At 60.7% G+C, this 27,906-nt stretch overlaps 1 protein-coding gene across 2 annotated transcripts; it reads left to right on the top strand.

Annotated features, from left to right (window-relative positions):
- Window positions 1-43: 43 nt before the first annotated feature.
- NR5A1 (nuclear receptor subfamily 5 group A member 1) lies at window positions 44-25,103 on the top strand. Of its 2 annotated transcripts, XM_081803577.1 has the most exons (8): window positions 44-235; window positions 1,112-1,325; window positions 4,036-4,152; window positions 4,298-4,439; window positions 6,434-7,059; window positions 13,732-13,851; window positions 15,504-15,651; window positions 23,344-25,103. In XM_081803577.1, exons 2-8 carry the CDS (start codon window positions 1,284-1,286, stop codon window positions 23,589-23,591), a joined length of 1,443 nt encoding a protein of 480 aa, XP_081659703.1. In that variant the 5' UTR covers window positions 44-235; window positions 1,112-1,283; the 3' UTR covers window positions 23,592-25,103. The 2 variants fall into 2 exon arrangements, with proteins under 2 accessions (XP_081659703.1, XP_081659704.1); XM_081803578.1 differs by lacking the exon at window positions 1,112-1,325.
- Window positions 25,104-27,906: the final 2,803 nt, after the last annotated feature.

The raw sequence follows: 27,906 nt of genomic DNA, 5'->3' as shown, positions 1-27,906 counted from the left end.
AGTCACGTGGGGGCAGAGACCAATTGGGCCTCCGGTGGCCCCCCCCCCCAGGGCGGGGAGGAGGAGGACGGACGGACAGGGCCAGCCTACTGTCCGCCTGCCGCCCGCCGTGGCGTGAAGGAGTTCCTGTGTGCCCACGGTCACCACTGCCCCACCTGGGCTGCCGGAGCCTTCCCTCGGACCCCTGGTGCCCACTGTCCACCCTCATCCGGCGTGAGAGCTCTCCTTCCGCTCCGTAAGTGAGGGCCTGGGCCCAGGCCTCTAATGGCCAGCCTCCCGCCTCAGTGCCTCCCTGCGGCCTGCGCCGGCCACTGCCTGCTCGGCTGAGTGACTGATGCCCACTGCTCTGGGCAGGGAAGGGGCCAGAGATTGCCCCGGACCTGCCCTCCCATCATGCTACCCCCTCTTCTTTCCTGGGCAGCTGATGGGAGGAGCTAGGCCTATGGGGACAGGCCCCATGGGGGTCTGCGGTGTCCCTCTGTCTACTAGTGGCCAAGCGTTCATAGGGCTGTGTTGGCCCAAGCCTAGCAGTCCGTGAATGTGTCCATGGTCCCTGGGTCTGTCTTTGGGTCTCTGGGTCTTCCTGCTTGTGGTTCTGTGTTGTCTCCGTGGATTTGTATGGATTTGTGTGTCTGTCTTCAATGTCCGTCTGTCAGTTCTCGTTCCGTGGCTGGTCCAGATCGATGTTTCCTTCCCTGGGTACGTGGGTGAGGGTGGGTGCAATGGAGCCTGGGTCAACCTCAGGGCTCCCAGCCTAGTAGTGTAGCCTCTGGAGAAAAAGGAGCTAGAGGTGGAGAGAGAAGGGGAGAACGGGCTCTGGGCCCAGCCCCCTAGACCACCTGGGTCCGCAGCTGAGACTAGTGCTTACTTTGCCTGAGTTTTCCTCAGCAATGTCCAGGAGACTCCAGCCCCCCCCTCAATCCCCTTCGCTCCCCTACAGAGGTGGTACCCGTCCTGTTTTCCACTTTCTGAGGGCCCCTCCCCGCCGGAGAGCTGTTCAGAGGCGCCAGCTCCTCACCTCCAGCTCCGCAGACGCTAGTGTTTCTCAGGGGTCCCATGTGGGGAGTCTGCAGCTAAGCTCAGGTTCGGCTCTCTCCCCTTTCTCACCAAGATTCGTCCACGGCATCTCACGGAAACTGCAGAACCCCTTCTGCAGGGCCGAACTTTTCCATTTTACATGCGGAGAAACTGAGGCTCAGAGAAGCAAAGTGACCCGGCTGAGCTTGCACAGCAAGTCGGCTGCCTATTCTGCCCTTTCTTCCGCGGGGTGAAAGATAGGAGGAATGGTCTGCGCGGGGTCTCCAGCCTCGGCTCGCAGGACCAAGGTGCCAACTCCAACCCAAGCCGGGTGGCGGGGGAGGCTCGGGTCGGGGGAGGCTCTGGTCGGGGGCCCAGACGAAGTTGGCCGAGGCCAAGGGCCAGAGCCTTCAGATCGGTCGGTTGCGTCGCTGCGGGTGCCAAACTGTGGTTTTTCCACCCCCGGCTTGAAGATCGCGGCTTTTTGGCCTTGCTGATCTCAATACTCTTCTCCGCGGAGGGGGGCGGGGGCAAGACGAGAGCAGGCCCCTTTCTCTGGTCTCAATTTTCTTCATCTGAAAAATGAGAGTGACCGGGTAGCCTTTCCCCACCCAGAGCAATTGCTCAGCGTAGCCCGGCCCGGGCAACCCCTTTGTCCCGGGGACGCCGGACGCTCCCTACCCCCTCCCCCAGCCCGGGGAAGGTCTCAGAACGGGAAGGGGGAAGGGGGTCCCTCTGTTCTCCTAGCTCCCGCGCCCTCGGTGGCTTCAGGTCCTCGCCAGACCTCGGAGGATTCCCATTTCCGGCCAAGCAAACTGAGGCCTACAGCGGAGAAAGGGTTTGCCCCAGGTCGCCCAGCTGGGTACTACTGGTCGCTTCCGCAGTGCTAAGGCGTGCGTTTTGCCTACACCTCTTGGGTTCACCCGCATGCCCACCCTTAAGGAAGTCCAGTCATCATTACCGCTTCGCAGATAAGCAAACTGAGGACGTGTGTGTGTGACGTGTGTGTGTGTGTGTGTGTGTGTGTGTGTGTGTGTGTGTGTCTAGATTTGCTTCTCCAGTGAGGAAATATGGCAGGGCCAGGGCGCGAACCTGGTTTCTAGCCTTGAACCCGTGCCTTGGCCATGGACCCCCACGTTCGCCCTTACTCACTTCCACGCTGCAAAACTTTGACCAGCGCCCCCAGCGTGGCCCTTGCCACGACTAAGCTGGATGAGCAAACAGGGGCTCGCCTCCTGGGTGGCTTGAGGCTCCCAGGCGCCCAGCACCTGCCCGGATTCCGAGGCGCCCGGGCTGGGAATGGGGGGCCGAGAGGGTGAGGGTAAAGGCGCTAGCCAGGCTGGGTGGCGGGGGAGGGCGCGGGCCGGGCCTCCGCCCCCGGATACCGCACGCGCTGATATAGAGGGGCCGGCCCCTGGCCCCCGCGAGGCGGGTTCGCGCAGCGCGCATTGGCGGCGGAGGGGCCCGGGTCCCAGGTGCGCCTCGGTGCGGCCCTGGACGCGGCGGGGGGTGGGGAGGCTGGGTGTGTGGGGGGAGGCTCCGAGGCCCCGCGCCCCCGCCTCCCCGCCCCCGGCCCGATCGGCAGTCATCGCGGGCAGGCGGCGCTGCGCCCGGGTGCGGCTCATCGCCGGCGGCGGCGCGGCCGGGAGGTGCGGGGCTCCGCGCCGGCGGGACGCGGGGCGCTGCTGCTCGCAGGAGCCTCCAGGTGGGCGCCGGGCGGGCCGCGGCCGCCGTCGCGCCCCTTCTCGCTTCCTGGGCCCCGGCTCTGCGCGCTTCCCTCCTCGGGACTTCGACTCTCCGCCCGAGGTCGCTCCCCGCCGCCTCGGGCTCGGCCCCGCGGAGCCCGCGGTGTCTCCGCCCGAGGTCTCTGCGCCTCGCGCCCGGCCTGAGACTCCACACCCGGCGTCTCCGCTGCGCCCTCCCTCCGCCCGACGTCTCGGTCTCGGTGGCACGGGCCGCGCCTCCCGTTGCCGTCGCTGCCGCGGGCTTTGTCTCTCCCAGCCCGGGGGCCCCGGCGGCTCGGCGCTTTCGGGCTCTCGGTCCGGGGCGCCGTCGTTCTCCGCTTCTCCCGGCGCGAGCCCCCGGCGGCGTCCGACCCTGCGGGGGCCACGCCTCGGAGCCCGGGCGCCCGCGTCCGGCCGCTTTCCGCGCGTCTTCCCGGCCCCGGCCCCCTCGCTGGGCGCCTCGGTCTCTCCAGGTTCTCCCTCAGTGTCTCTGTCCCCCCTCTCTGCCTTCTTCTCTCCCGGGCTTCTCTCGCCTCTCCGTGTCTCGGGCTGTCTCTCGTCTACCGCTGTGTCTCTGGCTCTGCGTCTGCCTTTCTCAGGGTTTCTCTTGGGCCTCTGCCTCTCGGTGTCTCTGATCTCTCTCTCTTCCGTTCTCCATCTCCGTGTCTCTCTGTCTGTCTCGTCTCCCCCGCGTTTTCTCTGCCCGCATCAGTGTGTCTCTGTCAGTCTCGGATTTTCGTTGTCTCTGTCGCCCCAGGGCACTCGCTCCGTAGGCAGCCTCGGTCGATATCTCTCGCTCTCGCTCGGCCCATCTCTCGGTCTCCCCCAGACTCTGTCTCTGTCCCCCTCGTCCCTGTCCGATCCCCAGAACACTCAAGGCCCCACTCTGGCCGCGTTCGCCGGTGTCTCCCCCGCGGCGGAGCCCATCTCGTTTTCTCAGAATCGGGGTTTTGTTCTCAGACGAACGAATCCGGATCCGAGCGCACCGAACCGAGGGTCCCAGATCGGGCGCGACGCAGACCTCGCCCGCGGAGCCCCCGGGAGAGGGGGCGGGGGGCGCGCGGAGCAGGAGCGACGGGACAGGGGCGGTAAAGGCCGAGGCGCGGGCCGCTCGGGCCGCATCCCAGTGCGGGCTGCTCAGGGCGCTCGAATGGGTGACCTGCAACGGGCGGCCTCGCCCAGGGCGCGGTAACGGGGGGCGGGCGGCGCCGTGGGGGCGCCGACCCCGCGGGCCCCGGGTCTGCCGCGCTGCCGGTCGCGTCCCGCCCGCCGTGACCCTCTCCTCCGTCCGCAGGCGGACGCCGCGGGCATGGACTATTCGTACGACGAGGACCTGGATGAGCTGTGCCCCGTGTGCGGGGACAAGGTGTCCGGCTACCACTACGGGCTGCTCACATGCGAGAGCTGCAAGGTGAGCGGGCGGCGGGCGGCGGACCGGCCGGGCTAGGGTCTCGGAGGGCGGGCGAGCGGCCGCGACGCGGGGACAAGCCCTGTCGGGCCCCGGGACAGGGACGCGGGGCCTGGCCGCCTCCCGCGCTGATTCCGCTCTCCCCTAGGGCTTCTTCAAGCGCACGGTGCAGAACAACAAGCACTACACGTGCACCGAGAGCCAGAGCTGCAAGATCGACAAGACGCAGCGCAAGCGCTGTCCCTTCTGCCGCTTCCAGAAGTGCCTGACGGTGGGGATGCGCCTGGAAGGTGGGCGCGAGGCGCGGCGGCCTCCCACCGCTGACCCCTGACAGCGGGGCTCGGGGGTGCGGGGGGGGGGTGGAAGGGGTGAGAGGAGGGCTCCCGTGGCCTTCCTCAAGTTTCTGGAGCCGCCTGTTGGCCCCTCACGTGACGGGAGGGCCGGATCTCTGCGGGGTGAGGGGTGAGGAGTGGCTCCGCCTGGTGAGGGGATGCGGGCAGGCTCAGCGGGCTTGGGTCGAGAGGTATCCGAAAGTGAACACCAGGGAGACGACCTTCTCTCCAGCCTCCGAGAGGGTGGGCAGACCTCCTCCCTCTGCAAGGAGACCTACAACGCCCCCGCTGACGCCCAACATCCGCAGGGGCCAGGGCGTTTAATACCTTTAGGAGACAGAGTTCAAGTCCCAGTGCCACCAGGCACAGGCTGATGGACCCTGGGCCATTTCCTTAACCTCCTGAGCTGCGGATTCCCCATCTGAAAAGTGGACCTAACAATAGTGTCTTCCTCCTTGAGTCAGTGTGAGGGAATTGTGTGAAACCCTAGCACATAGGAACTGCCATTATTATCATTGTTTATGTTATTATCTGTCCATCATCACAGCCGTCATTCATCCAGCCCACCCATCTGTTTGGCCATCCAAAAGTTCGCTCAGGTCGTTCGCTTGGTGGGTGAAAGTCCTTCCACCATGTTCTTGGGAGGGCCCTGAGAGGGCGAGGGAAGGGGGGACAATTGGTCCCAGAGGACCCAGGCCCATCCCCGCCTTCCCACCCCCATCCTCCCACCTCTCAGCCCAGAGGGGAGGAAAACCTCAAACTTTCTGAGGGTGAACAGTCGTAGGCTTCCACCCTGCTGGCCCCAGCCGGGCTGTGCGCCGAGCACGCAGCTGTTGGCTAAAGTTTTAAACAGTGCAGAAGGCCCCTAGTGGCTCTGGGAGCCGCTGACCCCAAGTCCTGCCACCTAGAGGAAGGACTCCTAGATGAGAGGGGAATGTCCCCATCTCCCTGGCTCCAGGTCCTTCCGGGCCAGGGGAGCTAGTTGTCACAAGTAATGGAGCGGAGGGAGCAGAGCTGAGCTCTCCACGCCTGCAGCAGGAAGACCGGCGGAACAGACCTCCAGGACGCCTCCCCTCCTGGGCACCACCCTCTCCCTCCTGCTCTCTCCCTTCTCCTAGAGCTCAGGGTGGGGTCCTGTCTGAGCAGGGGCTGGGGCCACACTGCAGCTGCAGAGATGCACCTGTTGGGTCTGGCTGGTGACACATTCTTGGCCAGGCGGAGGGACATCTGGTCCGCCAGGGAGGTCCCTTCTCCCAGCTCGGAACCCGGGCCAGCCCTAAACTCCGCTTCATATTTGAAGGCACTGGGGAAAGCCCAAGTCATTTTGCAGTAGGGGTTCGACAGAGTCGGGCAGTGAGTCAAGAAGCATCTGGACACCGGGGACTGGGCTGGATGCTGTGAGCAAGGCTGTGACGAGGGCCTGCTTCCTGCCACCATCTCCCTGCTCGGCCTTGTACTAGGCACCTGAACCCGTTGCTGAGTCCCCAGAAACTCTCAGCCTGGGTCACATGGCATGATACCACTCAGCAGGATGAGAGTGGACAAGAGGCAGGACATCTGGGGCAAGGACAGTGGATTCTGCCTGGATGAATCCAGGAACACTTCTGGAGGTGGTGACCCTAGGGCTGGGTGTTTGGCAGGCATGAGAAAAGGAAAGGGTTTGAGGCAGAAAGAATATCAAAGGCGGGGTGGAGGAAGAAGGAGATGTGCCAAGCGGAGGAGCAGGGAGATAAGGTGGCGTGGAAAGAACATGGGCTCTTCTAAAGGGTGATCTAGGAGGTAAACAGGGCCTTGAATGCCAGGCTAAGGAGACTGACTTCATCTGTGGGCAGTGGGAGCCATAAGAAGGTACTGAGTGGGGGAAGTGACACAGTTTGGGAAAGATCTGTGAGTGTGGCTTTATGGCAGGTGGCTTGGGGGGGCTGAGACTGACCCTCTGCTTCTGCCCGCAGCTGTGCGCGCTGACCGAATGCGGGGTGGCCGGAACAAGTTTGGGCCCATGTACAAACGAGACCGTGCCCTGAAGCAGCAGAAGAAGGCACAGATTCGAGCCAATGGCTTTAAGCTGGAGACAGGCCCCCCAATGGGGGTGCCTCCCCCACCCCCTCCGCCTCCGGACTACATGCTGTCCCCTGGCCTGCACGCGCCTGAGCCCAAGGGCCTGGCCTCTGGTCCACCTGCTGGGCCACTGGGCGACTTTGGGGCTCCAGCACTGCCCATGGCCATGCCCAGCACCCACGGGCCACTGGCCGGCTACCTCTATCCCACCTTCTCTGGCCGTGCCATCAAGTCTGAGTACCCAGAGCCCTATGCCAGTCCCCCGCAGCCTGGGCCACCCTATGGCTACCCAGAGCCCTTCTCCGGAGGGCCTGGTGTGCCCGAGCTCATCCTGCAGCTGCTGCAGCTGGAGCCAGATGAGGACCAGGTGCGGGCACGCATTGTGGGCTGCCTGCAGGAGCCAGCCAAAGGCCGCCCTGACCAGCCTGCGCCCTTCAGCCTCCTGTGCAGGATGGCTGACCAGACCTTCATCTCCATCGTGGACTGGGCACGCAGGTGCATGGTCTTCAAGGAGCTGGAGGTGAGTCCCTCCTCCCGCCTGGCTGGCCGCTGGGTCTGGGGTGTCCTCTTGGCTCCCAAGCCTCAGTCCCAGTTACCCCTTGGATGGAGCTGTCCTGCCCACTGGCTGCAGGCAGTATTGGGGCACAGGGAGGCCTTGCTGGGGACACTGAGGAGTGTTTCTGGTCCATCACAGCCTTCCTTGCCCCTCGCTCCCTCTCCCTCACCCCTCCTGCTCTCTTTTCTTCTCTGTTTCTTGAGTCTCTATTTGTCACAGACTGTGCTTCTTTATCTCCGCCTCTGTCTCTTTCTCTTGTCCCTCTCTCCCTGGTGTGCTCTCTCTCTGCATCTCTGTTTCTCCAGCCCTCTAGGTCTCTACTCCTTTCTCATCTGGTCAGGGTCTCCGTAGGCATTTATCTCTCTTCCTCTGAGACCCTGAGCTCCCCCAAAGGACTAGCTGAGTCTTTTGGAGGCTGTCTCTGGCTGCCCCAGCCGGGTGTTGAGAAGAGGACACAACTGATCCTGTCCTCCCATTTGGAGAGGCCACCAATCCCTGCCAGCCTCAAATGTCATAGGTGGGGGTCTTAGTGTCTCGGTGTTTGGAATGTTTGTGGACGTCCTCCTTCCCAGCTAAGGTGAAAGGTCCTGCTGTCCCTGCATCTCTTGGGCATGATGGTTGGTCTCGTGTGTGTGTGTGTCCATGTGTCTGTGTGTGCAGCGGGGACTAGGTGGGGGATTGTGGGGCCTGTCACTGATCTTCCCAAAGGAGCCAGTCTTCCTTTTTTGCAAGGCTTCCCTTCCCCTGGATTGAAGTACCTGCAGCTAAAGTAAGCAAGAAAGCCACAGGGGAAACTGAGGCCAGATAGGGAAGAACTTCCCAGCCCTCCTGCCTGGCGGTTTGAAGGGCCCAAGGCCTGGGATCTGCCCCTCTGGTGCCCTGGCTCCCTGTGAACGGGGTGCTCTGCCAACCTCTGGGGCCCCTTGAGCCCAGGCATGGCCTAGCCCTCCTCGTTGGCCTGGGCACAGACCCGTCTTTAGTCCAGGCTGGTCGCTGTTTGGCTTTCCCCGGCCGGCCTCCCTGGCTGTTCCGGGGCTGGATGTAAACAGCAGGGCCCTCTGCCCTCCCTGCTGGAGCCACTGCAGCCTTGAGCAGCATTGTCAGCACTGACGCCTGGGCTTCCTCCAGGGGCATATGGCCGGATGGGCCGGGGGCACTGCCTGCCTGGGCTGGGCACGGGCAGGGTAAGACAGAAGGTGGGCGCTGTGAGCCCTTGAGGCATCGTGGGGCTGGGCCCTGGGTTACGCTGGGAGTCAAGAGTTGGTGATGATGATTCCTGCTTCGACGATGGAGGGTCTGGGGATGTGCCCTGTATCTGCCGCAGGGTGGGACTTCTCACCCATGCCCCCTCTCTAGGCCAACCTCATGGATGGGACGAGAGGCAGGGCCTTGAACAATCCCATCTGCCTTTCACTCCTGGCTGGAGGCCCTGGTTGGGGATGAGGATCCCAGGACCCTTGGGTTGGTTGCCAGCTTCCCCTCCAGACTTCCCATGAGCCCCCAGTGTGGAGGGGAGGAGGAGCAGAGCATTCCTGGCTTTCCAGAACCCTGGATCCAGGGGCAGGGCACTTCCTCTGGCCGCCTTCCTAGTCTCTTGGGGTTTTTCACGCAGGATGGGAAGTGCTTTTGTCCCAGCTTTGCTGAGTGTTTTTTCCTGCTTCTGGCTTCTCTGTGGTCCAAACCTTCCTGCTTCCCCTTCCCAGAATCTCTGAATCGAGCCCAGGAATATGAACCATGGTCACCATCCTCTGTAAAGGAGCCTTGCGGATAAGTACCAGCCCAGCCCTTAGAGGGCCTCCTCATCAGCCATGTGGAACTTCTTTCCTACTGGTCCGGCAAGCCCTGGCTGGTGTCTGTTTGCAAAGCCAGAGGTGGGGAAGCAGAAAAACGGGAATGGTGCTGAGTGACTCTGTTCTCCCTTCTGGGACCATTCACCAACCCCACCCCCCACCTCCAGGCAGAATACATCTTGGGAGACAGAGTGGGGAGCTCTCTAGCTCTGAGAGTGGGGCACTTGGGCTGGGCAGTGGGGACCTTGGAATGAATTGGACCCAGGAGGCAGCCAGGCTATTGGAGGAGACAGACAGGCACACCGATGAGGCCAATGCAGGTCGCCCAGGGCTCTGGGAGCGATGGAAGGGGGCCAGTGGGGCCCAGCAGCAGCGCAAATGGCTCTATCTAAGGAAATCAGGGGTTTCTTTGATCTCTGCCTTTCCAGAAAGCAGTCTGAGAAGGTTAAGGACATTCCAGGAAGGGGGGACAGCATAGGGAAAGGCCTAGAAATATGAAAAGGTGTCATGTGTCAGGGAGTTTCAGGTGGTCCTCTGTGTCCAGAGAGGTTGGCAGGGTCAGAAGCAGAGCTTGGACCAGGAGCCAGGGCTGGTGGGGGGCCACCCCGTCCTGGGGCAGGGAAGGCTCCTACCACAGAGCCTGAACTTTCCCTAGAGGCCACTCAGCCCCCTGTGATGCTGATGACATCTCACCGCCGAGGGCCGGGCCTGGGGTCTTTGCTGAGCTGCCAGAGATGCTGTGAGCCCGGATGCCCTCTTGGGGTTCTCCTCCTCCATTCTCTCTACCGGCTTAGATGTCCCTCTGTCTCTGTTTTGCATCTCACCCAATCGCGGTGTGTTGGAGTTGACAGTGACAGAGAAGTTAATAACAAAGGCCAGGGTCGGAGAAGCCTGTGTTCAAGTTCCAGCTCCATCAGCTCTGCCACCTACCACGGGAGTGACTGTGGGCAAGGGACTGCTCCTCTGGGCCGTGGTTTCCTCGTCTATAAAATGCGGGGGGTTGACATGACATCAGCCCACAATGCATGCCCGCACCTGTAGCGAGGGCTTAGTGAGCCTGGAGGGGCTGGGGGTCCCGCACAAGGCGCAGCACACGGGAGCACTTGGTAGGCTGCAGGGTTGCTCTTTTCCTTCCTGTCCCCTCTGCTGCTGTCCCCTGTAATCTCTACTTGCAGGAGGTACTCGGGCCAGGCCGGGAGGGCTGAGAATGCATAGGCCATCCGCATGCTCCTCTGGGCCCCAGGGCTCTGGGAGAAGCTGCGCGGCCACCTTGCCCTGGGCTTAGAAAGCAACTGTGGAGCAGCGTGGTGGCAGAGACCCCTGTCCCCGCTCCGGCTCTGCTCGGTGGAGGGCAGTGTGTCGGCCCAGGCAGTCAGCCTCCCTGGACAGTTCCCAGGAAGGACAGGCCGGGAGGACGCCAGATAGGAATCAGGGAGGGGGAGGTGAGGGCCAAGAGTGCCTAATGACCCATCTTGACATCACTTCACCCTCAACATCCAGCTCGGAGGCCCCCGACTGGCAACAGATTGAACTGCTCAGATATATGGTTTCATTTAAACAGCAGTAACTCTGTCAGTCCCGGGCTGACAAACGATGGCCTGCCAACCACTCGGCCGGGAGAGCGCCGTGGCCGGCCCGTGGCATGTCAGCTCCCGGAGAATTACAGAGCCCGCTGGCCTTCGGCTGCCAGACGGATCAGACCCCAGGGGGCTCCGGAGGGGGGTCCTGCTGGGAGGGAGGTCAGCCCAGCACCCATAAATACCCCTTCTCCAGGGCAGGCTGCAAAGTGTCAAGGCTCCGGGAAGATTGATGGCAGACCGGCAGGAGGGGTGGGCGGCTGGTGGCTGGGCAGACAGGCCAGGCCGGCAAGGGACCCCAGGGCCAGGATGGCACATGTCCTTGTTCCCCGGGTGCCAGGGAGGTCCGAGGGCAGAGGAGGAACCTTTGCTTCAGGAGAAAGCTAAGGAAGGTGAAAACCACCCTCTTTGGTTAAGTGAGCCTCTTAGCCACCTGCTTTCCTGTGGAGAGGGCTGGCAGCTAGGGCCTTCTGGTTTTCTTTGAAAATAAAAAGAGGTATGTGTGTGTGTGTGTGTGTGTGTGTGTGTGTGTGTGCACGCGCTCTCATCTGTGTGGGCAGTGTTTTGGAGTTTGGTGTCTTTATGTGTCCATCTGTCCATCTAGAGGAAGAGCAAGTGAAGAGTCCGTTTGGCTGGGGGTAGATGGGAACCTCAGCTGGGGCAGCATCTGCAGGAGAGTCCACCTTGGGCCCACAGAGCCTTTCACAACGGACACCCCTGTGCTCATATGTCTTCTCTAACCAAAAGAGGGAGGATTTATTTTTCCAGTTTCTCAGAACAGAAAATCAGGGCGGAGGAGGATATTTGGCTGAGTAGGGACTCAAACAGAGGGCACAGGGCACCAGGGCTTAGCCAATATTGCATCTCTCTGCCCTGCCGCCCCTATCAGCCCCGTGGGCAGGGCTGCCCCCACTCCTGGGGTCTGAGGTCTGGGTACAGAGTCTGCTGCACCCAGGGCTTGGCCAGCCGGGTCACTGTGACCCCTCTTGCTTTCTGCCCAAAGCTCAGCCTGCTTATCTCCTAATTCTCCCCCTTATCTCTCACTCTTCCACCTCCCCACCCCCCTGTTCCTTCAAGCCAGACCCAAGGGCCCCGATGGGGGGTGGACAGAGCCCAGCCCCACACATCCTCCCTCCTGCCCTGCCTCCATCTGGGTCGCGCAGGGTAGGCCATTGACTCTCGGTAGGCACCTTCTACTCGGGCCTTGGGACTTCCTGGGGACCTCCAGCAGCCTGGCCCTATCAGGGGCCTCTGGTTACCTTAGGCAAGCCTCTGTCTCCTTATCTGTAACATGGGCAGAATGTTGATAGGACAGGGTGAGGAGGCCGGGGCGGGTGTGCTGCGAGTGGGCCCGGTCGCAGGTGCTCACAGAGCCTTGCCTCCCTCCTCGGAAACTGGTGGGGAGGCCTCCTGCCCGTGGTTCTTCAGGGATTGGCCACTTCCTGAGGAGAAATAGGAGAGATGTCTCTGTGATTCAGCCTTGCCCGAGCCTTAATCTCTCCTGGCCCCTCCAATCCAGGGCTAGCTGTGGCTGAGCCCTAGGGCCCCAGCTGGGCTTCTTGCTCTGACAGGAGCTGGGCTCTAGGAAGCACCTTCTACCAGGAGAGAAAGGCATGAGGTGAGCAAGGGAAGATGGGGGGCTGGGGACTCAGAGCAGGACAGAGACAGGCCCTCCTTCTTGTTCTCAGCCACCATGGGCCGGGGAAAGAGTGGGCAGGTGAGGCCTGAAGGAAGCCTGACTGTGTGTTTGGCTGCTCACTGGCTCTCGGTACACTTGTTCTCGCCCTGCTCTCCGTGGGCATGAGGATGGGCCACAGGCTGCCCCCAGGGGAGGGGAGAAGCGAGGGGAGGAGGGGGGAGACAGGTCCCAGGCTGCCCCCAGGGGAGGGGGGAAGCGAGGGGAGGAGGGGGGAGACAGGTCCCAGGCTGCCCCCAGGGGAGGGGGGAAGTGAGGGGAGGAGGGGGCTCCTACCCCCAAGAAGAGAGAGCTAGTCATTGGGCGTTGCCAGTTTCCCTCAGGCCAGGGGCTGCCTGGATCTCTCTGGCCTCTGGGTTGGGGGTAGTTCCTCTGTGCTCCTCTGTGCTCCCTGTGCCTGTCTTGGGAGCACATATCTGTTCATCAGTTGCTCACTGACCCCTCCTCCGGGAGCCCAGCGATGGGCTGGACACCAGCCCTGCTTTCCCAGACCCCACAGGTACTGGGGGAGGCAGAGGCATGAATTGGCGCCATCAGATGTGGCAGGTGCCACAGCCAGAGGATGGTGAGGGCGCCGCGGAAGGAGGAGGGATTGGGGAGAGCTTCATGGGGGAGGTAACGAGCATGCCTGGGTGACCGCGCTGGGTCCTCTTCCATCCCTGGCAGTTTAGAGCACGGATCTGGAACCAGATGGAGCAGTGTGACCTCGGGCAAGTTACTTGACTGCTGGGGGTGTCTTCATAGACTGGGGATAGCAACTGTCCCAGCCTCCTGGGGTCATGGAACTGCAGCACAGCACCTAGTAGCTGTCATAGTTTGCACTTATCACGGGGCAGGCCCAGGAAGTACCTGCTGGGCAGATGGCGGCCGGCGAATGAGCCACAGGTGCTGGGAGGGACTGGTGTCCATATCGTGTCTCCCTAGGCTGACCTGCAGTGCCCTGGGCAGTTCCGAACACCCAGGACACTGTAGAGGGTTGTGGACTGAGAAGGCCAACCGTGGCTCTGGCCTGGCTCTACCTCTTTGTGATCCCAGGAGAGTCCCTCGCCTTCTCTGGGCAGCAGATTTTCATCTAAACAATAGAGGTTTTGGCCAGAGGATCTCTGAGGGCCCTTCTGGCTCTGGCATCCCACGGTCCCGAGTCCCACTCGCCATGGTCACGAGCGTCCACTCTAGCTATACTAGAATGTTGTGACCCTCCGGGGCGGAAGGACACCCCCCCACAGGGGCAGTCCCTGTCCTTGCACTGGGTGCCCCACTTTGCCCACTTCACAGATGAGAGAATCGAGGCTCAGAGGGCTATAGAACTTGCTTAAGGTCACACACCTTATAGGAACAGAGCCGGGGCCTAAAGCCAGGCCTGTCTGAGTTCTGAGCACCTCCACTGGACCTTTTTTTTTTGTTGTTCGATCCCTGCAGATAGGCCCAAAGGGCGCGGAGAGGGGAAGCGGCTTGCCCAGGTCACATACCCAAGCGAGCCTCGGAATCGTGAGCTGGGAGGGGGAGGGGTGAGAGGAAGGTCCCTGGCTGCACCTGGCTGGACCCTAGCCCCACACATGCCTCTTCCTTCCAGGTGGCCGACCAGATGACACTACTACAGAACTGCTGGAGTGAGCTGCTAGTATTTGACCACGTCTACCGCCAGATCCAACACGGCAAGGAGGGCAGCATCCTGCTGGTCACCGGGCAGGAGGTGACCAGACCCTACTGTGCCCCGTGCCATGCCCTAAAGGGTGCTTCCAAAATTCTGAGCCCAGAAGAGGTCCTAGGCCTCTCCAGGGATGGCCCTGGGCACCCCGGTATCAGCCCTTTCCCCAAGTTCATGCCCGACCTCCCTCTGACCAGCCCTGGCCCTGGCCTTGACAGGTGCCAGCCCCTAGGAAGCAGCTCAGGGATGTGGAGAGAGTCAGGGAGGCTCTTGGAGGAGGTGGTGGTGGCCCTGGGTCTTGAAAGAACAAATAGGGGTCGGTCAGGTCATAAAAGGTGGTGGGGGGCAGTCCCACCCCCATCACAGCAGAGGGGACAGCATGGATGAAGGCGCACAGGAGGATGTTTAGAACTGCTGAGTTACCAGAGGCTGCTGGTGTGTGGGTTTGGGGGGCCAGGAGCCCTGTGAGGTGAGAAGTAAGGCTGGGGACAGACCCTAAATCCTGAGTGGATGAAGGAATGGGCGAAGGAATTTGGGCCCCCCGCCCCAGAGCAGGGAATTAGAAGCCCTAGGATAGGAGCTGGGAACTCCTGAAATCAAGCAGGGAGCCACGGGAGAGTTTTAAGTGAGGAAGGGCTCATCCAGGTTGTATTTGAGGAAACACCCAGAGGGGGTGGGGTGGGGGGTGAGGAAGTCGAGGCCATTGTGGAATGCTGGGGACCTGGGAGGGGGCAGTTGAAGGAGGAGGACCCCCCAACTGAGGGAGGAGGTGTGGGAGAAATGGAGGGAAGGAGGGAGAGCAAGAAGAGAGGCTGATGCCAGGGTCTAGGCTGGTGGGGGGAGCATCGGTCCTGAGGGGGAGACAGGAGGAAGAGTGGTTGACAGGTGCTCTGGGGGTGGGGGTTGGAGGCTGAGGCCCTGCTCCGCATCCCCTATCTCCAACCCAGGCCCTTGGTCCTCATGCTCCGTTCTCACCCTGGGTGTCTCAGGGCATCCAGGGCCCGGGAGTGCTGGTCCCAAGGGTGTGACTTGGAGGCCACCTGTGAATGCAGATAGGAGAGTCTGAGGTATGAGCGTGTTCGTGTTGGCCTATGTCAACATGCGGCCGAAGTCTCTGAGGCCATATCTCGCCACATTTAAGCATGTGGTTGCTGAGATCTGCCTGTCACCACGTGTGGGAACTCATACATGGGTGCGTGTCTGTCGCGTTACCTTGTGAGGTGACCATACACGGGCCTGTGTGTGTGTGCGTGTGTGTTCACTTCATGAAATGGGTGGACCGCCCTGTGAGTGTGTCCGTGGGTGTGTGAGACTGGGAGCTGGGGTGTGGTCACATCCCCAGCCTGGGTGCCCACGTGTGGACGTGTGGGGCCCTGGGCAGTCCCGTGGCCATGTGCACGTGGATGCGGGCAGACGAGCTCCGACCCTGCCCCACACTCAGCACGACGTGGCGTTTGCAGCAGCCGTTTGCGTGACAAGGACCCTTCAGCTCTCCCAATGCACCCAGCTGCCCAGGGCCGGCTCGGCGGCCGCAGCGCGAGGAACCCTGGGAAGGCGGGGCCCTCGCTGTGGCACTCGGAGATGCTGCCCCCCCTCCCCCCCTCCCCCCCCAGCTCCTCCCGCCCCCGGTCCCTAATCAGAGCCCCCGCCCCGGCGCCCTCTGCCCCCGCCGCTGACGCTGACGCCCGCCCGCGCAGGTGGAGCTGACCACGGTGGCCGCCCAGGCGGGCTCCCTGCTGCACAGCCTGGTCCTGCGGGCGCAGGAGCTGGTGCTGCAGCTGCTGGCGCTGCAGCTGGACCGCCAGGAGTTCGTCTGCCTCAAATTCCTCATCCTCTTCAGCCTCGGTGAGTGCGCCCGGCCCGGCCTGGGGCGGCGAGCGGGGGCGACGGAGGTGGTGGGCCCGGCGCCGTGAGGCTCTGCCCCGGGGGGCTCCGCTGGGCAGGGACTGGGCCTGCGGTGAGTAAGGGTAGGAGGGGACAGGCCTGGCTCTTAAAATGGCGGGTGTTTCCTCTCTGGGCCTCAGTTTCTCTGTTGGGAGGTACAGAGGACCAAGACAGTGTCTAAGATTTGCCCTCTGTGGGACGAAGGACTCCGGAGAATTCGGTAAATGCCCGGCTGGAAGCCCCAGAAAAGTGCCCAGGTCACCTCCGGAAAAACGCCTGTGTGATTTCGGGAGCTTCTGTTCCCTGGCTCCCATCCTGAGGTCCCTGTTTTCCCGGTTCCCTGCTCTAGGGGGGCCCAAATTCTGACTCTGGGCTCCCCACTCATTCATTCACTCATGTACTCATTCTACAAACATCTGCTCAGCATCTGCACTCTGCAAGGCACTGCGGACACAGGGTGAACAAAAAAGATCCCCAATCCGTATTGTCATGGAGCCATCCTTCTCTCCAGGGAGAGACAGTAAGCGTAATATGATTAGTAAGCTATAGAAATGAGTGAAATGATTAGTAAAATGTATAGCCTGGAAGACTGTGAGCAGGGCGAAGGAGGAAAGTAAAGCAGGGAGGTGGCAGAGGGTGAGCCCAGTCCACCAGCCCCACTCCCCGAGTCAGGGGTCTCCCTCTCATTGCCCTCCTGACGCACCCAGCCCGTCCCACTCCAGCCTCCACCCTCCTCGGGGCTCCCATCAGGCTGGCCTCCTGTCCTCCCTCACCTAGCGAGCCATCTGTGCCTTCCCCGGGTCCAGCAATGCTGTGAACATGAACGTGTCCTTGCTGCCAGGTGGCTCCCAGGCCGGTATAGGCCTCCACCTAGTGCTGCCAGGGTGGGAACAGAGATGGGGGACCCGGAGTGGGGAACAAGAGCTTTGCCTAGAAGGCTTCCTGGAAGAGGGACATCTGAGCAGGGCCTTGGAAGATGAGTAGGAGTTTGCTGGAAGGATAAATCTTTTAGCAGAGGTGTAGATGGGATGGCAGGTCAGAACAGAAGGGCATGAATGCCTCATCACTTGGAGAGGGAGCAGGATTCAGATGTCATCTTTGTGGTAGATGACCTCATAGCCCCAGTCTGGCAAGGGAGCGCCACCTGCCTGAGAGCGGGGAGAGCTGGGCGGGATGGGGGGTAATTAATGAAGAGTTGACCATGGGAAGCCCAGTCCTCAGGCTAGGGCCATGTGACTGGGTGCCTGGGCCAGTCTCCCGACTCCCGCACAGCAGGCTGGTAGCTGGAGGGCTTCTATGCAAGGCTACGAGGCTTGGTAGGCGACAACCCTGGTGCGTCGTGGAGACAGAATCTTGGGCAGCCAGTTAGGAGATGTGGCCTAGAGCCCATGGAGGGGCCTCAGGGGCCCAGGCCGGGCTGGCTTCAGCTGGGGGAAGCTCCCTCCTTCTTCCCTCCAGTGGTACCCGCCTCCCAACCTTGTGTCTGTGAGCTGTCAGGCTCTGGGAACTGGCTCAGGCCAGAGCCATGCTGGTGTGTGGTTTGGGGGTGTGGAGACTCCAGGAATTATGTGCATGGTTGTGCCTTTGCATTTGTGCCTTTGTTTTCACACATGTGCAGACTATGAACTTTCACAGGCTTTTTACATGTTACGTTGTAGAAACAATCTGTATGTAATTGGGGAGTGATGCGAGATTTGGAGACATGAAGGATTTGGAGCGCACATAGAATTGGAGTGTGGGGCCCGTGATGGTCAGGGTGGTTTCTTGACATGACCCCCATCTAGAGGTCTCCAGGGAGGCCCAGAGGAGGGGTGGGTGGAGGGTGGGCTGCCAGCCACCAGCCTTCTTGGCCAGGCCTCCCCGTAGAGCAGATGCCATGTTTTGGCTTTCTAGACCCCCCCAGGGCCCGAGGCACACCCCCGTAGCCCCTGCCCCTCTTCCAACAAAGCCCTGGGCGCTGGGGACTGCCAGGCCCAGTACAGCTCTGGCCTCCAGCAGGCGATAAATCCAGGACGTCTCCTTGTACGGGGCGTAAGGATAGCAGAGCCGAGCCCAGCCCTCTTCCCCCGCTCCGGGTGAGTGGCCATGCTCCGAAGCCTCAGTGCCGGCCCCTCCTTCTTGCTAGTCTTCCTCCTGTTTGCCAGAGTGGGTAGCTGGGGCCTGAGAGACAGGGACTCTCTCCCGTGCTTGTCTGGCATAGGCTGGAGGGGCCGGATGCAGGAGAGAGAGAGCGTGCATATATATGCGTGTGTGTTCACACGTGTGAGACAGGGAGGGACAGTGGTTAGGAATGGCGCCTAGGGACGGACCGCCTGCATTCTAAATCCGGACTCTCTCTCTGGCTGTGTGCCCTTGAGCAAGTCACTCCCCTCTCTGAGCCTCTATTTTCCCATTTGTAAGATGACCATCATAATAATCTTTAATTCGCTATGAGGATTTCATGAGGGAATTCCCCCAAAGTGCTCAGTGCACGGTCTGGCCCCTTGGAATGTGCATCGGTGTTGTTTCTCTCCATCATTACCACCAGTGAGCAAATGAGCAAATGAATGAATGAAGTGAATGAATGATCAAGTCAGTCTCTGTCTTAATGGCTTCTGTGTCTGGCACAGTGCCTTATCGCAGGGAGGCGGGTCTGGCGAGTTGGGTGGGGGGACGCCCAGCCCAGCAGGTTAGAAACTAACTCTAGTGAGGCCAAGTCTGGGAGGGGAGGAGGAGGAGGAGGCCCCTATGCCGGGGCCTGCCTGAGCTCCTGGGAGAACAGTAAGACAGGAGGCCAGGTGAGGTACAGGGGCTGTTGGGTGACAGGTTCCAGGTTCCAGGAGGAGCCTGAACAGGCCAGTGTGATCAGGGTTGGACCGAAGAGAAGAAACCACCCACACCTAAGATATCAAGGAAGGCTTCTTGGAGGAGGGGCCTCTGAGCTGGGCCTTGCAGTATGAGTAGGAGTGTTCTAGGTGAAACAAAGCAAGCGGCAGCAAAGGGCTGTGCAAAGGGATGGGGAATCCTGGAAGTCTGCTGTGGTTGTGGGTCAGGGAGGGGCTGAGCTGAGGAAGGCCTCGAATGCCAGGCCAAGGACCTTGACCCTTCCCTTGGGAAGGCTTTTCAGCTGGAGTAACATGATCGCATTTGCATTTTAGCAAGGTCCTTCTAGCTGCATCACGGGAGAAGGATGGCAGGTGGCAGCCCAGAGCCCTGCAAGAGGCTAGCCCCGGGGCTGGAGTGAAGTGGGCAAGTTTGGGCAAGATGAGGGGGAAGATCTGCCCTAAGTCTGGAAGGGCGATAGGGCTCTCCCATGTTCCCCGCCGCCAGGCCCCAAGAATAGGTCCCCAAGGGACCTGGAGCCCAGAGAGGGACGGCCACTTGCCCTTGGACCTCCAGCTGGCACGCTGGGCATCACCTCCTTGGGCTGGGCAGCCTCATGCCCTGTGACGACTGTCCCCCCACTCCCCCCACCCCATCGCCTGCAGCCCCGTCAGCGCCTCCTGCCCGCCTGCCTCCGCAGAAGGGTGCCATTTGGTGTCTAAATAGCCGTCTCCTTGCAGGCGTGGAGGCAGGTAAGGAGGTTTAATTAAAATTAGTGCCTCTCTCCTGGCAATCGCGGTGTTTATGAAGATGGGCCCGGCTGGCATTGTTCCGGAGAGGACTTAATCGAAGCTTAATGGATTGACCTAACATTCGATTTCCTGACTCCCATTGAGGCGGCCGCTGCAGCATTCCCTTAAGCGTTTGCAATTTACCCACTGCTCCACGCCAACAAAAGGCGGCCTGAATAGCAGCCCCACTCGAGGGGCCATTGTGCGCGGGGGCGCCTGCCTGAGTCACCGCTATTGGGACAACATTCTTTATGCCTCGCTGGAATGAAAGGATTATTCAAATATTCAATTAAACCGTGAAAAGGGGGCTTTTCTGAGAACCTGGGGGCCCCCAGCTCCGCAGCGCTAGCAGGCTGCTCTCCGAGGTGGGGGTGCCATCTCCCAGCCCCCTCCCGCCTCCCACCTCCAGGATTGCTGGAGCTGAGCAGGCTGGGGGGACACGCCGGGCTTTTCTCCCCCATGCCCATCTCCAACCTGCGGCGTCCCGGGGCCCAGAGCTCGGCAACACAGATCAGGTCTGGTTCTTGGGCACCCTGTGAGGTGGAGATTCGTCTGCCCCCATTTTGCAGATGACGACGGGAAACAGCTCAGGGGAAGGGCCTTGCCCAAGGTCACCCAGCTGGTGGTGGAGCTGGGATTTGAACCCCCGATGTATTAAGGGGGCACCTCCAGGTCTGGGTGTCCCCTGCTCCCGTGTCCAACGGAAGAAAAGCATGGTGTTCATGCTCTGTCACACCCGTTATCCCACAAGCTTCACGACAGTCCCTTTGGGGGGGGTGTGCAGGGAGGTGGGAGAGGGGGCATGACTTGACAGTGGTCTCCTCCAGGGTGAGGAGGAAGAGGAGTCTGGAGTCCAGAGTGGCCTCCAAAACCTAGGATCCCAGGGGTGGGGGCCCTTGGACAGGACTCCTGGATTGGACGAAACAAAGTTTTCATGTCCTGTCTCTCAGGAATTGACGTCCAAGCCTGACCCCGCCTGTGCTTACCCACCGGGCTTTGGAGCCAGGAGACCTGGATTTGCATCCAGACTCTGGCACCTGCTGGGTGTCCCAGGCATACCCCACTGTCCCTGCGCCTGGGGGATGCCCTTTCCCGCCTGCCTGGGTGTCTGTGGGGATTAACTGAGCTATGCACGATGCCCAGCGGGTGCCTGGGAAACTGGGTGCACCTATATATAGTCATCAGGGCTTAACTGGTGACTGCTTCCTCCCCCCAGCCCTGTAGCCCACCGCATGGGGGCGGCGGGGGTCTCCAGTCTGCAGAGAGCTGAGAGATCCAGAGAACTGCTAAGAGTGGGGGCTGTCCCTGAGCGCTGTCCTTGTTCCGTACCCACCCCCTGCACTCCACCCCATTGTCCCTGGTACGGCGCTGCGGTGCTCTGGAGAACAGTAAATCCTGGTAAAGCCGAGGCTCTGGTCCCCCCAGCCCCCTCCCACTCCTGCCTCTACTGCAGCATCCTAGCCCATCCTCCTCCACCCCCAGCTGTTTCCTCTGGGCCCCCTTACTGCTGTGTGGCCTTGAGCTGGTCCCTACTCTTCTCTGGACCCCCAGCCTCCTACAGTGCATTGCCAGAAGGCAATGTCAGGAGAATTGCCCAGCCTGGGCTGGGGGTAGAGGGCAGGGGGCAGTGGGGAGAGGTGGGGGTGGGAGGTGAAGGTAGACAGGACCCTATAGGATGAAAAGAGGTTGGGACAGGGATGGGGTCAGTAGTCACCTCTTGTGCCTAGGAGGCCAGCTTCGGAGAGGGTGGGGGCTTCTTGTGACCTTTGAGTGTGTCTGGAGTAGTCCAGGCTAAGGAGCAGGGCTGCAATGCACAGTTGAACAGGTTGTTCACTGCACAAGGGCACCTAGGCAGATGATGAATAGGGGCTGACTTCCAGCTTGTATGCCCCTTGCCATACTGTCTCTGTGTACAAGGGGGAACTTTTTCGTAATTGGCACAAAGGTGCCTTAAGGGCTCATGGTGATCCTGGGGGAGGCAAGGAAGAAAATGACCCTGGCTCACTTACTGAAGGGAGGTGAGGGGGCCAGGGGTGGGGGTGGAGGACTGGGGCCAGATCCTGCCATACGCCTTGGGCCCAGCTCAGGTTTCCCTAAATCCAACTTTGGACAACACAGGCCTCAGCAGGCGCACCGGGGGCGGCTGGGGATCAGGGTTGCCAGGAGCATCAAGCCCTCCTGGCGCAGTGGGTGTTAAGAGGGATTAGAAGGGCCAAGGGCTGCACATGCTGGGCTCCAGACTCCCCCGCAGCCACAGAGGGGAAGTGGACGGATGACCACTCCCTGAACCACCGGATGCTATATCGCAGGCCAGGCTGGGCTGGATTTGGGGGTGGGGGACCGGTTCTGTAGATTCCTGCTGAACCTCAGCTGCCAGGCAGGGCACCAGCTGGGGGTGCTGCCCAGGAGCTGAGAGACACCTGCCAAGCAGTGATGAGGACCTGAGTGACAAATTGACCCTCTCTGGGTGCCCCTGGGGTCCAGACACCTGTGCAGGCCCTGGCCCCCAAGCTCTTAGCCCTGCAAGGTGAGCATGAGCCATTCACAGAGGAAGAAGGCCTCTCAGGCCAGGAGGGGCCAGGGCACAAAGCCGCACCTCCTAACTGGTGGGCCTAGGATTTGAACCCCAATCGGCCTCATTCCAAAGACATTTTATTTTTCATGTCTTCACTGGACCTCCACTGGGCGTGCAGGAAGCACTGGTCACACTCCTCTGTCCCCGGCACAGGTGATCACCGGTCCACGCAGAGCTGACTGCCCTCGTCCCTCCCACAGGCAGCCACACCTTCACGTTTAACTTGGATTCCCTGTTTGTCCCTGTTCTTACATAATGCGCATGCTTCGTGTACAAGCATTTTTAATTGATGTAGACGACTTTGCCTTGTGGATCTCATTCTGGATCTTCCTTTTCTGTTTTTTTCCCACTGAGCTCTATGCTTTTAAAGATCTGTCCGTTTGCTCTGTGGTATGTCTGCTCCACTGCGTGTGTCTACCTCGCAGGACCCCCTGGGGAGCACCTCCCTAGATGCTGCTTAGTGAGCGTCCTCGTCCCCCATGGCCCCACGAGGGAATCTCCTTGCGGTACTAGAGGCTCTTGGTCGGTCACAGGGTAGACCAAAGGAGTGCCTGTCGCTCTCTAGAATAGGGCCACCAGTGTGTGAGCCTGGCAGCTGGGAGATGGGACCTCTGCAATCACAGCGTGCTTGCCGCTGATGGTGCTGATGGTGACCACTGTGGGGATGATGGCAACAGGATGGTTTTTTTGTTTTGTTTGTTTGTTTGTTTTAAGTAGGTTCCATGCCCAGCGTGGAGCCCAACACGGGGCTTGAACTCATGACCCTGAGATCAAGCCCTGAACGGAGATCAAGAGTTGGATGCTTAACTGACTGAGCCACCCAGCTGTCCCCAGGAAGGTTTTGACCCTGGGGCTGGGGATGGTGTTGATCATGGTGGGGTGAGAGTAGGGGTAATAACGGTGACATACTGGCCTTCTTATGTGCCAGACACTCTTCTCCATGCACTTTCCACTGACCAAGTCCCTGAATTCTCCCGACAGTCTTATGAAGTAGGTACTCCTGTCCCCGTTTTGCAGGAAATTGAGAAGTTGAATCACATGCCCAGGGAGATAGCTGCTGAGGTTGGGGTGGTTTTGGAGGTGATGGAGGTGTTCCTCGTGACCAGTGGGATAGTGGCAGGGGCAATAACGATGGTGACAGGTAATCGTGCTTGGGTGGGTGATGGTGGCGGCGGCCGTGTTCGGGATACCTGCAGAGAGGCCAGCGTTGGTGACCGCCGCTGACAGTTGGGTGGATGGTGGCGGCAGTGGCCACATTTGGGAGGGACACGGGGCGGTCAGTTTCGGTGACTGCTGCTGGTGGCCGTGCTCCTCAGCCCCGGTGATGGTGGCTCCAGTGGCGATGGGAGGCCCGGCCATGTCCTTGCCGGTGGCAGCGCCCCGTCTTCGGTGCTTCTGGGGGCTGTTGGTGTTGGTGTTGGTGTTGCGGGTGACCGCGGCCGACGTGATGGGCCGCTGGTGGTGACAGAGCTCCTCCCTTTGCAGATGTGAAGTTCATGAATAACCACAGCCTGGTGAAGGACGCTCAGGAGAAGGCCAATGCTGCCTTGCTCGATTATACCCTGTGTCACTACCCCCACTGCGGGGACAAGTTCCAGCAGCTGCTGCTATGCTTGGTGGAGGTGCGCGCACTGAGCGTGCAGGCCAGGGAGTATCTGTACCACAAGCACCTGGGCAACGAGATGCCCCGCAACAACCTGCTCATCGAGATGCTGCAAGCCAAGCAGACTTGAGCCTGGGCGGGGTGGGGCCGGGCCTGGGGCCAGGCTGGGGGTCGCAGCCACCCCCAAGGCCCTCCAGATGGTTGAGTTTATTCTGCGACCCAGGAGCCCCACCCTGTAAGGCCCTCTGCCCCTGCGCTCTCTGAAGCCCCGTGTTTGGGAAGCTGGGTGAGGGGGGATGGGGCCTGGCTGAGGGAGGGTGGCCCCACGGGCACCTGCCTGCCACTCAGAGGGCCCCAAGAAGGCGGCTGCTAAGCACCCCCTCCCCCTCCCCTTGCTCCCAGCTGTCTGTCCTGGAGTCTGGAAGCACAGGTCCAGGGAGGAGGTTCGGGATTCCCTGGTGGGCCTCCACGTCCCTTGGGTCAGAAGTCATCCCTTTCCCCTCTCCGGGGAACAGAAGCAGAGAGACGTTGAGGGGGCATCAACTGGGGGAGAAGAGAGGGTCTCCAGAACCCCCTCCCAGAGACCAGGAGGGAAGCCCTCTGTTTTGTGAACTAGGAGTCACTGAGTTTGCAAAGTTGGTCAGGCACTGTGGGGCCTAGAGGACACTAGGGGGCGGGTTAGGACCAAGCCCTCCTCCCTAGCCCTTACACCCCATCTGACTTGTGCAGGGGAGAACTCTGACATGCTATCTGAAAAGAATTTCACTACAATCCGCTCTCTCTATCCCTCTCCCATCAGAGAAGTTTCTATCTCTCTGCCACCAGGGAGCTAGAACGTTCTAGCCCCACCCACAGTTGGCCAGCCCAGGCTGGTATGTATCTGCAAAGGCTGTAGTCAAGAGGTTTGTGGGTTTGTGGGTTTTATTTGTTTTTTAATCTAGTATTCTAGATATCTTTGAAAGGTGTGTATGTGGCGGGGCAGGGGATGGATTTGAGGATTGAGGCTGGGACTTGGGGATTAGCCCCAAGTACAGCCCATGGTTTCCCTCCAAACACCCGCATGCCAAGTACCCCATGGGTGGTGTGGGACCATTGTTTCAATCCAGAGAGGAGTTGTTGCTTGCCCCTCCTTCGATGAACAGCAGGGTGTCCTGTCGGGGCTCGGAGTCTCTGTGTGTAGGAACATGGGTGAACTTGAGAAGGGTGTATGGGTCTCCAGATGGGGGACATTGCTGATAAGCCCTTTCCTCATTGGCCCCGTCCCACTGGGTCCCTTGCTGCAAACCCTTGAAGCTGGGTCTCAGCTCCCTGGCCTCCTCCTGCCCTGTGTCCTGAAGGACACTCTCCAGGGCCAGGAGCTAGGGGGAGGCCTTGGCTGTCCTCTGTCCCCGGGCTGGGCATCCACTGTCTTTCCTGCTTTCACGTTGCCATTGCAGCTTGTGCTGAGCCTGCCCAGTTGGAGGTGACTGGGCGTCCATTCTCCCTTGCCTTCCACCGCCCTGTCTCAGTGCCCACCCCTGCCCACTGAAATGTGTGCCCCTGCCAAGGCCAGAGACCCGCAGCCCCAAAATGAGAAGTGCCCTTAAGAATCTCCCCAGCCCTTGCAGCCCTGGAATAAATTTTGCATTTAGTTTCCAGCTACCTTTGCCTATTTACATTCTGGGGCCAAAGCAGAACCTCCAAGGTGGGTTTGGGTGGTCTAGGGCTGGGCGATGCTCTGATAGGGATTGACATGACAGTCAGATAAGCTTTGGTTCAAAACCTGGGACCAGAGTGGGGGTACACCAGGCACCGTTGGGGAGCCTGTGGGCCCCACATCATCCCTGGGACCTTGCCATACCCAGGAGGCCTGGGAGATGCTTGTGTCTTCCTGGGCCTCAGCCGGAGTTCCACCCTGGCCGTGCATCTCAACCGCCATCTTGGGCAGAAGGGAGCAATGATTTCATGAGCACCTACTGTGTGTGGTCCCTTATGTCCCTGTCCCTACTGTAGCCCAGTCAGGCAGGGCTTAGGATCCAGGAGAGGCACTTGGCAGGTGCCCCGCAGTCAGTTATCTGCAGGGGCAGATTCAAACCCGGGTCCTCCTGACTTGGGAGCACCGGCCTTTCCTCTCGGTCCATCTGGTGGCCCCGGGCCTGGCCCCTCTCCCTGAATCTCTTGCCTCCCCCGCTGGGAGGCAGCAGTGAGCGCGGCTGCTTTCTGAGGCGAGCTGCCTCTGCTCTAGATGTCCTCCAGGGCTTCACTGGCTTTGTCCTGTTTTGTTGTCCCATCTGCTCCTCAAAGCCACTTCGGTAGGTGGCAGCTCCAGATTACAGATGAGGAAACTGAGGTCCGGAGGGGTGAAGTGGCCTGTCCAAGGTCCCACATCAAGAAGGGGCAGAGCCATCACGCCAACCTGCATCATCCCGACCGACCTGACTAGTTCATCCCTGGGGCCACTCTCGGACCACTTCATGCCTCTGTGCACGACAGAAAAAAGATGCCCCCCCGCCAGGCACACAGCTTGGCAGTGGCTTTTATGCAAAGAAGAAGTGTCCTTTTCCCGCCTGGCACCTTCAGAAGTGAAGCAGATGCTCGGGTTCCTGCCTCTGGGGAGCTTCCAGTCTCGCAGGAGGCCTTTCAGTCATTTCGTAATCCTGTGTGATCCATCACATAAGAGCCGTGAAGAGGAGGAAGGAATTGATTCTGCCCCTGGGGAGACAGGAAGTCTTCTCGGCAGAGGTGTCATCCAAGCTGGGTTTTAAAGGATGTCCAGGGGTTTGCCAGCTAAGACAAGAGTTGGGGGCAGTGTGGGCAGGTGGCTGGGGACCTAAGCGAAGTTATTTGGGCTGGAGAGTAAAGAGAGGGGGTGGTGGGAGGAAGGGTATGGAGTAGGAGGAGGGGAGACTGGAAAGGACTCCTTGGTGGCCACTCCTGGACCTCCCCCCACCCCCACCCCCGCCAGTCCACATGACCACATGATTAGTCGGTGGGGAGGCAGGCCTCCCCTGGAGGTGAGGGGAAGGAGTCAGAGGACACTGCAAATGCAGGCAGTAGAGACCAAGTGGCCGCCCAATTCAGAGCCACCTTCTTGCTTCCCCATGTCGCGGCGCCCCTCCTCCGGCTCCGTGGCAGCAGACAGCCAGGCTGAGTGCCTTGTTCTCTGGAACCTCAGCGGTGGTCCCCAGCCTGGCATCCTCCCTATGGCACTGCTGGGCCTTCCCAGAGCAGGCGGACCGCTGCTGCCTCCCCAAACCTGCCCGGCCCCAAACCTGCCCAAACCTGCCGGCCTCCGTCTCTGCTGGGGGTCTTCAAAGCCCTACACATCACCTCTACACGGTGGGCTCTGTGTGCCCCCAGTCCCCTGCACATCCTTCTCTGAAGACAGCCGACATTCCTACTATGTGCTGGGCCCAGGGACTAGCACACAAGACTGCACTTACCCTCTTGTCGCCTGTGGGGTGGGGCTTGATGGCCCCCGTTCTGCAGATGAGGGGCTTCGGAAGGTTCGACAGCCCCCATCCCCAGAATGAAATACCTAGCCCCCTGTCCTTGCCTGATGGGTCAACCCCTGGATAGATTTTGTCCCAGACAAGCCAGGTGGGGCCCAGAGTGGAAGTGGACACTTCTTCTTTGCATAAAAGCCACTGCAACTTGTCCCTGGCTGGGTCTCGGGGCTTCTCATGTAACCCTGCCCCGCCTCCACTCACGTGTGCCTCCTCCAGGGAGGCTGCTCTGATGCTCCCCGGCTGTGCCACATCCTCTGGCTCCGGCAGCCTCTGGGCCAGCCTGAGGTCAGCAGGACAGTGTTAGCAGTCCCTGGGCCCCTCCTTCGCCTGGCTTCCACCTCAGGACCCACCCTAGTGCCCTAACACATCACCACCGCTGCTCCCCTCGGCCCTGAAACCAGCTCTACCTAAGAAGGGACCCGGACTCACAGAAGAATCTTGCCCCCTGCCACAGAGTCAGTGGTGGCCGAACCTGGTCTCGTAGCCAGAGTCTGAGTTGGGGTCTCCCCGCAGCATGACCCATCGTACCTGGAGCCAGTCCCACCTACCCTGATGCCTTCTCTGAGCAGTCTTTTCTGGGTGACTCCACCTCACTGTTACTGCCACCCCTTGGCCCCCAGGCTACCAGCTGGGGAGGCCTTCTCTGAACCTCAGTTTCTTCCTCTGTACAGCAGGGGCAATGGTGGTCACGGGGCTGAGGTGAGGACCCACAGCTCTAAGGCAATCAAGGGCTCAGTACCAGCCAGGTACACAGTAGGTGCTAATAAGTGTTGGCTGCACCTACCCTGTTAATGAAACTGGGGTTGTCTTGAGTCCCAAAGACAAAGTGGCCGCTTCCCTTGTCCCATCCTCCTCCCAGGGACTCCCCAGGCCAGGGTGACCCCCAGGGAGGAACAGGTCACAGTAGTACTATTTATTACGAGAGCTACCATGGGGCTGTCAGAACTTCCAGGCAGG

This window comes from Leptonychotes weddellii, chromosome 14 (genome assembly GCF_054177405.1).
Source record: "Leptonychotes weddellii isolate Sample4059 chromosome 14, ASM5417740v2, whole genome shotgun sequence".
Taxonomy (NCBI): domain Eukaryota; kingdom Metazoa; phylum Chordata; class Mammalia; order Carnivora; family Phocidae; genus Leptonychotes; species Leptonychotes weddellii.
The sequence above is the reverse complement of the archived record's forward strand: the minus strand, read 5'-3'. Positions and strand labels throughout refer to the sequence as shown.